The sequence below is a fragment of the Poecile atricapillus genome, chromosome 7, assembly GCF_030490865.1.
Source record: "Poecile atricapillus isolate bPoeAtr1 chromosome 7, bPoeAtr1.hap1, whole genome shotgun sequence".
NCBI lineage: Eukaryota > Metazoa > Chordata > Aves > Passeriformes > Paridae > Poecile > Poecile atricapillus.
Genome location: NC_081255.1, coordinates 12,848,581 through 12,864,555, shown reverse-complemented (window position 1 = coordinate 12,864,555; position 15,975 = coordinate 12,848,581). Strand labels below are relative to the sequence as shown.

At 35.6% G+C, this 15,975-nt stretch overlaps 1 protein-coding gene across 4 annotated transcripts in view; it reads right to left on the bottom strand.

Annotated features, from left to right (window-relative positions):
• Positions 1-15,975, bottom strand: part of CAMSAP2 (calmodulin regulated spectrin associated protein family member 2) — an 82,022-nt gene continuing 66,047 nt past the window's right edge. For 2 of the 4 annotated variants that reach the window (XM_058842306.1, XM_058842308.1), the window contains 9 exons: positions 14,514-14,584; positions 13,936-14,005; positions 10,907-13,118; positions 9,711-9,847; positions 8,969-9,189; positions 7,826-7,925; positions 5,788-5,903; positions 4,377-4,495; positions 1-3,283 (listed from right to left, as the gene is read on the bottom strand). In XM_058842306.1, coding sequence (XP_058698289.1) covers positions 2,978-3,283; positions 4,377-4,495; positions 5,788-5,903; positions 7,826-7,925; positions 8,969-9,189; positions 9,711-9,847; positions 10,907-13,118; positions 13,936-14,005; positions 14,514-14,584 — 3,352 coding nt within the window. In that variant the 3' untranslated portion in view covers positions 1-2,977. The remainder of the gene's footprint in view (positions 3,284-4,376; positions 4,496-5,787; positions 5,904-7,825; positions 7,926-8,968; positions 9,190-9,710; positions 9,848-10,906; positions 13,119-13,935; positions 14,006-14,513; positions 14,585-15,975) is intronic. The other 2 variants (XM_058842307.1, XM_058842309.1) reach the window with 1 other exon arrangement.

Sequence of the window (15,975 nt, the reverse complement as noted above, 5' to 3'; positions counted from 1 at the left end):
TTATTATTTTGGTGCCATGCTTTTATTTAAATGAAAGGAAAAAACTACACTGTACCACATAAGTAGCAATGACAATATTTTACAGCACAGCATTTGAAAAAATATGGAAGCTATGCTCCATAGAAGTGGACAAGTAAGCACACAATACACTGTACATTTTTCAACAGTGCCCAATAAATCATAATTAAATAGCTGAATTTGGCTTTAAACAGCCAAATAATAAAAACTAACAGTCATACTAACATTAAAAAAAAAAAAAAAAAAAATTAAAAAAAAAATCAGTAGCTATAATGACTGTTAGAAGATGAAATTTTGCTCCAAAAACTAAGACAAGAGTTTGGCAATTCAGTCATAGCAACAATAATAATACCCCTGATGAAAGCACCAGTGTTGTGTTCTGGAAAGGTCAGTGATAAATACTGGCCTTTATGGAAAGCTTTTTTTTTTTTTTTTTTTCTTTTCTTCTTTTTTTTTAAACATGATCCAAACCAAAGATCCACTGTAATTAGAAAATTTGCAGGCTTAAAAAGGAAAAGCATCTCTAGCTTTACTTTTCCTGTGTTAAGTAAAACTTTATACTGCGAGCAATGAAATTTTCAACTGCATTATTCACATTCTACTTTTAGACATTGCACAAATCTTTAACCTGTTGACAAATGCAAATTTCATAATACATTCATATATATTTAAAATTACTCAAAGAATTCCTGTCACGTATTTAAGCTCACTTTGATTAGGTTGATGCGTGTGTCTTTATGGTGTTGCAAATCTTCAGTTAAATCATAGAACAGATTTTAGAAATAAAAAGCCTCCCATGATAAAACTTCTTTTGAAGTTATTCACCATATGTGTGTCAGTTAATTCCAACCTCCTGGTTTCTTGAATCACTGTATATTATACACAGTTTCATATTGTTATTCAAGATGTTCCTACAGTGGTATCTGTAGGAAGTGTCTAACAGGCAGAATGTGCAAACCCTCTTTCCCCTCCTTTTAATATTATTTATATCCTATATACACAATATGTATACACTTGAAATATAAGAGTTACATATCCTGGTGATATACATGCAAACAGTAGGAATCAGCTAACCACAAATAGTTTTGAGCCACATACATATTAAACATGTATTTTAAAGTGTTTTTTTCTTTTTTTACAGTTTTAACAAATATACATAAATATAAGAACATAAATTACAGTAAACTGATAGCATTGAGAAAATGTTTATAATCCAGATGCACTGATGCCTAAGGCCTTATAATAATTTAAAAAAGTACTGTTCTAAACTGCTTAATGACATCTCATTCCTGTGCATCTTTTCTCTAAGTAAATGAGCACATCGTAGTAGTGAGGCAGTTTCTCTCAAAGCAGTTTAATGAGAGAAATACAAACATCATTTTTGTCTCCCATGAAACTGAATGGACTACATTATAGCACAATACTGTCTTATGTGAATGGAGTTGTCACAACACTGAAACAGAACAGAATCACAAATCATTCAAGTCTTTTCCTGAGAATGAGATTTCCCTCCCCCCCAACAAATTCTCAATGTGTTTATGATGTTCTCAAAATAGCCACAGATTTAGGGGAGGCTTCAAGTTTGTGTTTTCTTTTTTTTTTTTTTTTCAGAACAGTGCTATGTTAAAAGCAAATTATAAGAGAAACACTGAAACAGGATAGTGATTTATAAATTAATCAAACACTGTTTTGAAATAAAATGCAGCCCTTTATAAATAATACTGAAATATGCCTAGAGTTTGGTTTTGCAAATGGTCATGTTATAGATTTACTGAAATGTCAGTTAGGCTTTTTTGCCATATGTACTTAAAAATTGCTGTGTCAGAAGACATCACCTGTTAGTGTCAAGAAAAGAATTTACAAAGACAATGAAAATTCTTATTGGATGTCTGTTCCCTAGAAAACTGAATCAAGTCTGAGTTGGCAGATCTGAAGGCAGGAAGTAGCCTGGATCTTAAAATCAATGGGAATTAGATACACGACTTCTCAAAGATCTGTGACTTAGTGAATTCTGTGATTCTTCTGAATATTTAGTGTTCTGTTAGGCAACATCAGGGATCTAGTTCTGAATGTTTCATGAGTTCCTTCCACGAAGAAGCAGGACCTGACCGTGTGCTCTGTCTCCAGCTGGAACAGTGCAAAGCAATGAATGCACACTTGCTTAAATCATTTCAGAGACCTACCAAATCTTTTTACTTTGAGTTTTACTGGTGTTATGAACATGCACATGGTCAGTCATTACATCTCAGATGGCAGCTTACTGAAACAGAAATAATTGCATCACCTTTACCCTGAGTTGTTAAATAATTCATTTGAAGGAAACTTCAAGCAGTTCAAAGGTTTTCCTTTACTGTTTAGTTTATAAGCAAATCAATACTATTTAATTGAAAAAGAATTATAAATACACCAGGGAATGAATCTTGATTTTGTTACAGCACACAGTAAGGATCTTGGAGAACAGACCCATTCAGCTGTTATTCAGTGACATACAATTTATCATTTAGTCTTTACTGTAAGTCAGTATGCAAAGTTTGATGGTATTGAGAATATTAAGAAGTTTTTCTTTAGTGAAAGAAAAATATTTCAAGACAAGCACAAATACAAACATATAAGGCAACAGATGTAAAAAATGTAGCTTGAATCACTAAAGAGGAACATTCAGTGCTTCAGTGTATCTAATCAAAATACAGAGCAAATATACTCTATATGTTGCATTAGCACATACAAATCTCCACACAAGTCAAACACTTCCGTAATCACTCATAATTATTCACCTAAGAGTAAATCTTCTGCACTCCTAAACACTGTGTTTACATTCCAGTTGGACATGATAATAGAACTCGGTGTCCAGTTTTAAGTTCTAAGAATCTTGTTGGCAACTAGAAATCTATTTCCTATAGGCAGTAAAGATGAAGTGCAAGTTTATCATAATTGTCTCAAGCAAATTTTTTCCCATCTACTATGCCTTGGTGGGTAAGAGTTTCTTAGGAGTTACTGGTCTCTTGGTTTGCCACAAATGGCTGTGAATGGTAATTGCATCAACACTGGCAGACAAAGTTTTGGCAGGTATGTGGCTAAATTGCTTCCTGTCAGAGTTGTATTTATACAGTCCCTCTATCATTTTCTTTGTGATAGATTTGGGACCTATTCCTGTTAATTTATTGATTTCTTCAGTATCAGGGCAGTACGTATACAGAGATCTGAACTGGCAGCCTGAATCCCGGAATAAGATTAAGAAATTATTGGCATCAGATTTTTCCATTTCCTTTAAAAGAAAAAGAAAGAAAGAAAAACATTCAGAATGTGAATTTTGCATTGTAATTAGAAAACATTTCAATTAATTAGATTTCATTTTGAATCAGTTTTCTACCTAGAGTTAAGCATGACATTTTTGCAGCTATTTTTTTTCTGGGATTTCTGAGGGTCATTTTGCTCCTGGTTACTTAAACTGCAAGAGTGTGTCCTGATTCCTGACTTGGTATTTCCAAAAAGTGTCTGGAAAGACAGAGAAAGCAGCATCTAGACATGATGGGTTGCGAAGAGAAGAAAAGGGCAAGAAATACTGCTGGGAAGTTAATTCCAGAAATGAAATTCAGTCTGGATTCCAAGTGTCTGTGAGGTTTGATAATCAGTTAATCTGTTGTATTTGTCCTAGTTGCTAAATGGAACAGTCCTGTTATTCTCAAGGCTCAGACTCTGTTACTCCTTTTGCCTGGAAACACACTGTCCCTGAATTCTTACAGTATTTGTGCATCTTCAGAAATATTTATAGCAGCATAAAAGAGAAGACTGGAAGGCACCTTCCTGCAGTAGAAAGTCCTGAATTTGCCCTACTGCTTGGAAACTGTAGAAGAACCTAGAAGGGATGTATGTGAATTCTTTCTGTTCGTGAGGGCACTGTGCTTTAGTTCTAAAGTTCCCAATCTGACAATCTCTATGTATAAGGAAAAACAACTTTGTGAGCAAATTATGAAAACCTAGCTATTGAAGTTTCCCCATAAAACATTAATTTTAACATTAATAACCATTTAATAACATAGTTATTAATAACATTTATTATTTATTAATTATGCTATTAATTTATAAATAGCATTTAACATTAATAACTGTTAATTAAACATGTGAATTCAGCTTCCTGTGCTGCAAGTACAAAGTAACAGCTCTTGTTTCTACAGCACTGGAGAACCTTTCTGCCTACACAGGAAGTAAGTCCCAGAAGTTACTCAATCCCTTCACTGACTGCTGCCATAATCTCTGAGGTTTCCTTTCAATATTGGCATTTATGCTTCAGAGTCTCCATAATGCCTGACTTTGGTTTGACATAGGTGTTTATGCTTTTTGGGGAAAAATGCTCTTACCTCCAGGATCTTTTTCTTTTGACCTTCATTTACTTTTCCAGCCAGGCAGCAATGTGCCAGTGCATTCTGAATTATATACTTATTTGATTTAGCACTGGGTTCTTTGAAAAGCTTTGGTCCTGTGCAAAAGGAATGACAAATAAGCTAAATTAATCAGTAAGCCAACAGAGTTACTATGAATGCTGTGAAGCATTTCTGGTGTGGAACTTTCGCATGCATAGAAACACAAATCCAGGAATAATACAGAATAAGGTTAAAGACTACAAATTTCACAAACAAGTAGACTGTCATTCAGCTGTCATTGAATTTGCTTACAAATGTCTTTCATTATCAAATCATTATTATTGGCAGCCCTGGTAAATATTTTTTCTCTCAGAGGACCTTTTCTATGAACAACAAAACATTTTGCTTTTTCTAACCAAAATTTCAGTTGTCCAGGAAAGAGTGAAGTCTTTATTTCTTTTTCTACACCTGTGATTTCAAGGGTGCGAGGTATAACAATGAGGCATATGCAGTGCTTAGAATAACTGTTGCCTGTCCTCTTTGGAATTCCAGAAATGTTTTACCCAAAAAAACAGGGATGAAAGATCTGGCCTTACATTTGACAGGTTATTCTGTCTGTAAAATGATTCATCTGGTTGAAGGAGAATCTCCTGTTTTAGTTTCTGAAATGTATGTGTACTTGGGTCAAGATCATTTAAAAAAACCCAACACATGAGTACCAATTAGGAAAATAATGTACAAGCATCAATTAAATTTAAGATTAAATCTCAGTTTGTCTAAACTTTGGGGGGAAAAAACCTCTAGAAAAAACCTAACCTTATGCTACTCTTCTCCCAAAGAAAGTGATATTAGGTTAGCAGAAGTGGAGCTTTAATAATCCTGATGATGCAAGGTCTTGGCAGTATCACATGTGGTATAATTAGAAAAAAGGGAGGAAAATACCATTATTATTTGATTCATAATATAATAAAGAATTAGTAGTCTGATCATAAAGTTCTTCATAAACAACAAAGAATCTGTTAGGAAAAAATAGTACAGAATATTTTTATTTGCATTGCTAAGAAGATTTATTGCTGTTGCAATTTGCTTTCTGAATTTTGTAACTCTATTCTAAATTGAGTTGAAATATCAAAACTTTGTGCCTTGCTAGAGACACTACTGAAGTACAGAATGATGTGTGAGCCCATGTGCTGTTCTGAGTCTGACTGCAGTTTATTGTGGTTATCACAAATGCTATTGAGTCAGTATTTTTATTATGGATTTAAAATGTTAACTTGTATTATTTACCTTCTACTTTGAAGGGGAAGTCTCAATCAAGTTTTAGGAACCCAAATCAAAGTAACTGAAAACTTTTCATGCATAGAACCACTAATAGGCAGGTACTTTTCTGACTGTTGTTGCCACTGACCTGTGTACTCTGTAGCAGAGGCGACTGAAGAAGTTGTAGATGCATTTTCCCAATCTTTTTCTCCATTACGACTACCACAGCGACTTGGAGATAAAAATCCTTCCACAGATTCAGACCTAAACATTAGTTTTAAAATCTATTAAAAAAATTCTCAATGTTCAACTGGGAAGCCTTCTGATATGAAAAGAAGGCAAGGTAGAAGATGATTTGAATTGTAAACTATAAATCTCAATGCACAATATTTAGTGCGTTTTGAGTGATGCAAGAAGTTGGTCTTTAGGTGAGGTATATGTTAATTTTTGGGCTACATCTGAGGGACAGAAACCTAATAGATGTTCTTGGTTGTGAAATAGAATTACTAAGTGGAAATTCATGTTACCTTTAACATGTACTGGCAAACCAATGTTATCTCATGTAGTGAACAAACCGGTTCTTCATAGAATGATGAAGTAAAAATTTAGTTCATTTACACTTAAGGCTGCAACAACTTGCAGTAAGAACTGCTGTATTTAAGACAGCAAAACATTTTCCCTTCTGGTTTTTGTTTTCACACGTAGTAACTTCTGGTGCTGTAATTCTTCAGGCTGCACTCAAACGTGGATAAATTTGCATTTAAAGGTCTAAATAAGATTGTCAAGTTTTCTTAAATTATTACAAGATACTTAAAATATTTTTGATTGTGGCTACTGCAAAAGCCAGTCAAATTTGCAGCTTGGACTGGAAGTTTTCTAAGTGAGAAAAAGGCACAGAATAAGGAAAAAAGTAGTATTGTATCAAAATTTGTGTGCATGCTCATTTTCAGTAAAATCAGCAAGAGATAAAAATTCAATTTATAGTATATCCTACACCTTTTGTGATTAACACCTGCATGAAGAAGGTGACAAATGTATCACTGAGATTCTCTCAGTGGGATCATCAAAAACAATGGTGATGCAAGGACAAGGTGACAATATGGGTTTGGAAAGATACTGAAAATTCTTTCAACTCTGTTGCTTTTATAATGTTTTAAAAGTCTCAATCCCCTAAACAAATCCAAAGCCTGAGGAAGATGTACTGCTTATTATGAGCATAGTACAGCACTGTACAACTCCAGCTCCATACACAGGGGTCATCTCCTGCAAAGCCTGTGCAGATGAGCAACATTAAACCTCCTGTAATAGCTAATATAGCTGGAAGAAATCCCCCTTTCAATGAAATGGTAATTTTTAAGAGATGACAAGATATATTAGGCTAATTGGATAATTTATGAAAGTTTCTTATGTAATAACTAGAAAGTCAGGTCTTGAGACATCAAGGTAATTGAGAAGTCAACTGAAGCCAGATGCAGGTTTATCAAAGCTGGTGAATAATGTGTAGTGGCTATGAAGACATGACATGCAATATCAAAATATGTGGTAGTCCTTATCAACCTCCTTCTCCTACTTTGCCTTTCTTCCCTATTTCTTTTTTATACTAAGAAAATCGTATTTGTCTGAATATTATCAAGTAGTTCACAGAAATAGTACTTTTTCTCTGAATGATAATACAGGTTTTGTACTGAAAAATTTAATTTTTTTCTGTTATTTTCAGGTGGGTTTTAGTGCAAAATAAATTCTGATGTTTGGAAAAGGCTGAAGTCCTTGTGAGAATTCAATAATTCTCTGTACAGCTGCTAAAGAGAAAAACCAAACAGAAAAAGAAACTTCTATGTTTAAAAAAGAAAAGCAGCTATTTAGTTGCACATAGCATATAGGTTTAGTAAAATAACCACAGGTGGAGACTTAGATACAAGCAGGTGAATTAAAGAGGGTGTGTGAACAGCATTTTGTTTTGACCTCATTTATACCTGCCCAACTGGTTTACATGGTAAAATTTGCAAAACAAATGATCATGGCTTGATTCCTGAATGTCTGACAGTGGAAAGTATCCATGTCTCAAATGAGGAAAACATACCTGTTCTCAGAGTACGCAGTATATACATGACCTCTAAAAAATTCATGCTAGTTTTACATAGCTGATTATGAAATTTTATTAAATGAAATGGTTATTTTAGCTTTACCTTGGTGTTCTCTTGCCTGACTGCACACTCTCATTGTCCCCTGTATTCAGCGATGCCAATGAAAGACTAGATACTGAAAAAACACGATAAAGCTGTGAACCTGGATAAAAACAAAGTTAAATCTTATAAACCTATGCAAGTAGGAGAGTCTGTTCATCAGACCAACACCAGCATCTGAAAGTCAGTAAGAGTTTTTCTACATGGGACTAACACCCATCCATGATATACTTGCATGCATATGTGCTGCACTTCATGTAAACACTTGCTGACACCCAGCCTTTGGCAGCCACCAGGAATGGGCTCAGGCTAAGCACTAATGGGAAGCATGGACATGGGAGTACTGGCACTATGCAAATCAAAGAATGCAATTAAAATTAGTAAGACCTCTTGAAAGAGAACTTAAGACACTTAATTTAAAGCTTGGGATGGATTCTTGGAAGGTGTTAAGGAAATACTTTAAATTACACTGAAGACAGAGGGAAGCAGCCAGAGAAAATGTAGCACAACAGCAAGAGGAGGTAGAGGTAGAGGAGGCTGTAACAAGAAGGATCACTGAGCAATCTGGTTATTTTTTCTAATTGTAAATTGACAATACTTCTTCCAGCCATTACTGCAAGTTCTTTTGTATCTAAAAGAATGCTGAGTTGTTCCACATGGTTAGTGTTGCTATGTTCTTAACTATACATGCAGTTGGTAAGCAAAATAGAAAAACACATGAAATATAAAAGTAACTTTCAAATTTTAATTTTATCCGTATTGTGTGAGATTAAGTATTCTTACCTTATGGTCATCATTTTATTTATTGATCTCTTATCTCCCAACTTTTATTCATTCTTAGCTCTACAGGTGCAAGAAGAGATTAGTGAAGAAAACATGGGTGTGTGTGTAAAACTTGCAACACATATTCATCCTTCCACTGGGTTTTCAGAGCTAAAATTTTTGTTTGTTGATATATGCATGCACGCATAGCAGGTAAGTGACATTCATCTTTCCATTTCTGCCAAATTTTGCTTTCAGATTTGGACACGTGCAGTTTCAATTTAGCACAAGACACTCAATAGATATGCACGTGCTTGTTAGGACCAAAACCCAAGCTGGTGTTTTAGCATGAACAGACTCTTTTTCCACATAAACATTTGTTACCTGGTGGACCTTTGATTGGTGTCTTAGGTGATTCAATATGATCTCTATGAATAGATTTTGGACGTGGCTTTTTCTGTTTGATTGAGAGGGAACGTGGCTTTATGACAGTATCCATGTCTTCCATAAGCTTTAGTTGTTTCCTTCTCATATATTCCTGCTTAATAAATTCTCGCCGTGCTCGTTCATCCTCCTTCTTCTGACGTTCTTCTTCTGTTTTGCGTCTAAAATGTTACCAAAAAAAATTCAGCAGTAGAAACTTTTCAAATAAGAGATTTTAGCTGGCACAGTGAGGACAACACAGGCATCAGATTTTTGGAACTTCAATGTTCTCAGACACCAGTAAGAGACAATTGCTTTTAAACTTTTTAACAATCTTCAGAGTGTTTTAACTTTTTGGGATATCGCTACTAATAAAACCAAACACAGGTTTATGAGCTTCACTGCTGTAACTGAGTGAACCTCGTGCATTTGTGCAGAGAGAACCCTGAGGGATACAGGCTGCCACAGAACATGCTCTGAGGAGCTGTGCTCAGGCCAGCACAGCTCCCAACCTGAGAGCTACAGACTGATGCCACCTGCTGTCCTGCAGGGCCAGCTGGGCTCCCCTGCACACCTGGCTCTAGCAGTAAATAACTTGGATATTAAGATGCAATTTTTTGGCATGCAGGTTACACTTTTAACTAAACCAGACATTTTTATGTTCACTATTACTGATCATTTGGATCAGGACATGTAGTTTTACCTTGTCTCTTCCTTCTTATGCTCTAGTTCTGCTTCCAGCTGCTGCTTTCGAAGCAAAGTCTCTCTTTCCCTTCTCAAACGCTTCTCCAACAATGCTGCTCGTTTCATTGCCATATCATTTTCTGCCTTTTGATCATCCTAGCAACCATTTTTGAAGGAAAAGGATCAAAAATATTAAGATCTCTAAATTTAGCAACTGATTTTGTCAAGTCATTGGCACTTAATTCTGTACACTGGGTATCCTAACATCCTCTTGCAGTATTTGGAATAAGTTTATTTTTGAAGCTTTTTTGAAGACTCTTAAAATCTTCATAATGGAATTTTTCCATCCTGAGTCAAAGCAAATTCAACACTGATATGAGAAAACTTGCTAAGTGAAATATTTTATTTTCGAGTCAGATCGCACATAGCATAAACTTCGTTCAGCTCTGGAAGAGTCTACATGTATGAACATGAAGGTAATTATCACAAACCCCAATAATTACGCACCATATAAAAGTAACTTCTGAGCAAGCCACATATTTTGTTAGAACTGGGGAATGCTTCTAAACAAGTAAGGCGTATCTAGATACATGGTACAAAATTTTGGGGTATTCTAAGACAGAAATAAGTCTAGACCACTGTCTTACAATATGCATTATAGGTAAAAGCCTGTCTGAATACAGCTCTTTAATAAAAAGTCTCCAGTAAGTGTTTCCAAATACAAACTTCAAAAGAGAGTCTCAGCAGACTACTTCCTTAGCTAGCTGAGAGAGGGAAAAAGGCTCTCCAAAGTGCAATTCAAAAATGTGAATATTTTTTAAAATGGCAGGCTGTTAAGTACTTCAAAAAACTTTAGTTAAATTTGGGGGTGAGGTGGGGAAGTGAGGGTGAGATGTGAGCACATTTAATTAAGATCAACAAAACATATGTTAAAAATAAATCTACATTCACATGCATCTTCCTCACCAAGACCTCCAAGCACTCTTCCATAACTATGAATGGAAAGGGATACTCTGACTGATTGCTCAGAACTGCAATATGGTAGAATCTTACCACTTTTATGATGCCAAATTAACCAAGTCCAAAAGATAAGGCTGCACATTTAGAGCTGCAGTACTATCTGCTTTGACTTCAATCATCAGCAACATCCGTGTTTCAATTAACAATTCAAACAAAGTTTAACAGCTGACATACACATTCCAATAGTTCTCTTACCTTAAAGAAGAATCCACAACACACTTTCTGGTCATCTTCAAACTGTTCTCTATCACTCTCACCTTCATATTTCTCAACAGATATCTCACTTTTTTCTGGTGGCTTCAAATCTGATAGGGAAACTTCAATTAAGTTAGCTGTTTTGGGAGCTGGAGGTGGTAAAATCGGTTGGCTTAGCTGATCTTCATTTGGGGTGAGGCAGATGGTTTCTGTGATAGGCTGAGATAATACTTCAGAAACATTAGATTCAATAGGCTTAATCTCCTTTTCCTCCAACTTCTGCTCACCCTGTTTTGGCAATTTTGGTCCTTCTTCTTTTGCTACCTCTTCTGTAGACTTGACTTCTTTCAAAAGATTTCCCTTTAACTGAGGTTCGCTTACACGTTCACCATCATCTCCAAAGCAAACAAATGATCTAGTCTGAATGGGAACCTGACTGGGAGAAAACCTCCTCAAACGGGGAAGACTGTCCACAGACCGTGGGGCAGTCAAGGTACGGTTTAGAGGTGTTATTTTCAGTTCATTTGGCCTAGGAGTCCTTTGCATTTTGATGTGAAAAGAGGCGTTTTTCCTGTTGGAAGATTGTGGAGATTGATGTGTAGAGCGAGGAGATTCCTGTGAGAAAGGTGCAACAGGAGCTGGAGTGCCCCCTTGCCTTGAAGAAGACTTAAAGTCCCGAATCTGCTTCTGAGGAGAAGGTTGAGGAGGAGAAATAACCCAAGCCTGTTGCTCTCTCATCTGCATCAGCATCTCCTGCTGAAGGGATAGACGTTGCATTTCTTGTTGTAGAAAGTGTAGGGAAGAGTTTAGTTTTTCAATAGATTTTGTATATTCTAAGAGATCTCCATCATTAAGATTTTCTTCTGAGGGGCTTGCTAAATTCCATTGCTTTTCAGCATCTCCAGAAGTAGCAGGAGATTTTAACCATTTGCTCTGAGAATTTTCTGAGTTTTCTTTTATTAATTCTGGAGTCTTACTAATTTGGTCATCTGATTTTTGAATTTCCTTTTCTTTCAACCGATTGCTGTCAGTGAATACCTTCTCATCTTCAGCTCCTGCTGCTTCCTCTCGGAGAGGTGATACCTGATCACCTTTCTTTTTCACAACATTGAGAAATGCTGTTCTTCCCATTTTCTGCCGCTGCTTTGTGAATGCAGCTTCAACTTTCTTCTTTTGTGCTTCAATGGCTCGCCTCTTTTCCTCTAGCTTCATCCTCAGCTGTACCATTTCAGAAGCCAATAATTGTGTAGTATCTCTTCCTTGAGGAACAGATGGCTCCTCGGGAATGTGAGCCCAAGCAACCATATGAGGGATGTTCAGCTCAGAACCTTCTGGTGTGGTTTTCTGAGAACTGCTTCCACTGCTTTTACTATCTGTGTGATTCAACTTCCTGAATTTCTGCTCAGCAAAGCTGGTCATTTTAACCCCTGAGCTTGAAGAAGCACTGCTGCCCGCCTGTGATTTAGTACTTACTGAGCTGGGACAGGGACTTAATTGATCTCTGTGATTGCCAGCCCGCATGTCATAATCCTGGAGAAATTTAGATGGTTCTTCCATGTCAGAGTCCATGCTTACAGTATAATCTCTCAAAGAAGAATCCTCATCCATTGTCTCTGGGATATCTTCTGATGGGACATGTATTCCGGTATCTACTTCTGTGTTGTCAGTCACAGGACTCAGAGCACCTTTAGTGTCTGTGATTATATCTGGGGTAGTCTGATTTGGTTTAATGTTTGAATTCAAGATGCTCATTTCCCGATTGTGAAGAAAAAACCCATTTGTAATTTGGTCTGTTTGGAGAAGTCTGGGAGATTTTTCAGTGTCATGAATTATCTGCAAAGCCTCTTCAATACTTGGCGTCTCAATCTGATTGCCAAAATCATCCAGAACTGCCCTGTTTTGCAGAGCTCCATTTGGAAACCTGTAGTGTCTGCTCTCATTGGCATTTCTTTGATTTGCATTAAGAGACCGATTGGCCTTTGTGTCATTAAGAGGTGTCATGTCCTTTTCCTCTTCAATATCTTGATTCTCCTCTTCTCCATTTATTGGTTTGAAGGACAGATTTTTTCTAGAGTGCTTCGACATGCGGTTGATGTTTCCTGCAAGGCCTTCATTGCTCATAGATCTAGGAATTACCCTGTTTGGAGTAGATACTGGAATGCTTTTCTCTTTGTCAAAAGGAATGTCAAACGAAACTCCGTGTAATGATGACCTAATAGAGACCAGAATAAAGAAAGTAACTGAGTAGCTCATGGTTATTAGCAAAAATAACAAAATATTTGTATTTAGTTTTAAATTTATTTTAAGCTGGTAGTATTAAAGGCACTGTTAGGTGTACTGTATTTTACCTACCTTCAAATATAATAAACATGCATATATTTTTAGATAGATAAATAAATAGATAGAAGTATAATAAATTTTTAAAGAGCACAATAGAACAGAATGTAACAACATTTTCTTCAGTCTCTGCCACTTTTTACTACTTTGGAATAAATTCTGGGCATTTTAGGAGTATCGAGTTGCCACCATAGATCAAAAGGAAGGCGTGAAAAGACACAATTTACACACCACTATAAGTCTTACCATTTTAACTTTGGTTTATACCCTACAGATTAAGAGTGTATGACTGGTCTAACTGAAAACTAAAACATTCAGCCTGACTGTTCTTAGCATCCCCAAAATATTACAAGCTTAAATGCTACTGAGATCATTAGCCATGTTACTGTTACCATGTTTAGTTCACTGTCATGAGTAAATATGAACATATTCAACATCAACAATTCAAATATCTAAAGTACAGCTCTTTCAGTGTAAAGAATAAATTATTTATTTCTGAAGAGTGTTTCTTATTAACCAGTTTTTAATCCATGATTTTTATGTTTCAGTTTTATCTTTCTTTTTTTTACTTTTTCAAGTAGTTTACAAGAATTCTTATTACAGGACTCTGAAAATCCAAATGACAATGGAGCATTTACTATTACTCATAACCAAACCCCAGTATTTTGTAACTAGCTTGTAAGACTACTTACCTTTTTTCTTTGGGCCATGTCCCTACTTGCCCATCTACATAAGACATTGATGTGGACCTCCTGATGACTCCTAAGTGAAACAAAAATAGGACTCAATGTAACTACTGTGAGAAGTGATTTTAACATCACCTTATGTTGCTTTAACAAATTAATCTGCTTCCCTACTCAGAACACTGCGATCGGAAAAAAGTGTTTATATATAGAAAATACAACTAGAGCAACAAGGCCAATTTCATCCTGAATATATACTTTACTTCTCATCCCTCAAAGAACTTACTGTTGTGTGAAATATTCTACCAATCCTACTAAAATATACCACAAATGCGTGTTGTAAGCCATCTTCCACATAATCAAGAGAAGTCAAATTAAAAAAAAATGGTACAAACATGTACCAAATGTCCCACTTGTATATTTTACAAATTAGAGAAGTCAATTATGTAAATTAATTAATTTTTCATATAAAGGTCTCCCACTATTTCTGCATTAATTATGTTTGAATAAATACAAGCAGGATAGCAATTTAGTCACAGGATGACACTTTGTCTCACTGCCTCTCCCAGCCCTTTGTGAATGGTTACCTGGAACAGATGAATAAGGCTGCTGGGGTGTATGCAATTGGTGAGGTGGTGTGTAAGCTGGACTTTCCAACCTATAAAGCAAGAGACATTAACTTAGAATTAATACATCAAAAGCCACAATACAAAGGGCAACCAGTTACCCTGTCCTTGGCCAAGACAAAAACAGATTTATTTTTTGTGATGGGAAAGAAAGTGAGGTGTAGTTCTCTTCTGGAAATATTAATCAACTGAAAAGAGAACACTGTAATAACCTTGGACTGGAATTAATGCAGGTGGACCAAAAAGTCAAAAAGGTATTTTTCATACACAAACAGCTACAGAACTGCTGCATAAGTTTTGTTAATGTACTTGTCTCTTGATTTATTTCATGTAAATATCTCTATTAGAAGGTTCCATTATTTACATTTGATTTCAGTAAAAAGTCTAAACAAACATGAGCAAAATAAGGCAGCTCCTACTGGCCTCAAAACTGAGTAATTGCAGCCAGTATCACATACTTTCCACACATTTCTATTTTCAGTTGTTTAGTTTGAAACTTCTGCTTTGTGTCTGGACTGCAACATGCACTGTAAGTGGATAAAGAAGAGTTTGTGGTAGACATGACTTTATAAATAAAAAATATATATTCACCACTAAAGGAGTAATTACAGAGATTTCCTGTTTCTACTTACACAGATACTTTATTCGGTTTAGAGAAGGTCTGTAATTTAGTAGCTGCGTTAATCCAGGATCAGATTAACATAATTCAGTGTTTCGATCAAGGTGCCTTTTCATGATCAGAACAAAGACACATACATAAAGACACATGGATTTGTATGTAAAATACTTCTTGAGAAGCCAGACTTCAAACACAAGCTGGATTAAATCCTTTCATGTTTTGAATTTTGTCCATTGAATTGAAGAGTACATTCCCAAACTCACATTTTTCAGTCAGAATATTTGTTTAGTGTTATTATATCATATATATAGTGTAGAAATGTCACTAAATAATATTTGCAAGAAGGATATTCACATCAATTTAAGAAAAATACAATCTACAAAAGCACCTTTCACAACTATATATTAAATTATTCAATATAGGTTTCCATAAATTCCTGATTTTTTTGTGCCAATAACATATCTGTTTCAAATTTGAGATTTCTGTGAAAATTTTAAAATCCTAATGTCTGTAAGTTATCTTAAAAGCATATTTTCCAACTTTAACCCTGCAGCCTGTGAAAATTTGCTACCACGAAGAAAATCTATATACTTAATTTTCTTTGGGGAAAAAGACTGATTTTGGCACCAAGCCAGGGTTCCATGGCAACCTCAGACATTGTAACTGCTCACTGCCACAGTCCCACTCCCTCCTCTGTGCTGGCTTTGGCTCTCCAGCCCATCCTCTTGAGTCATTTCAACAAGCTGAGGTGACAGAAGAACATTCACTTTTTCCAGCTGGGTTCATTTTTACTGTCTTTGTGCA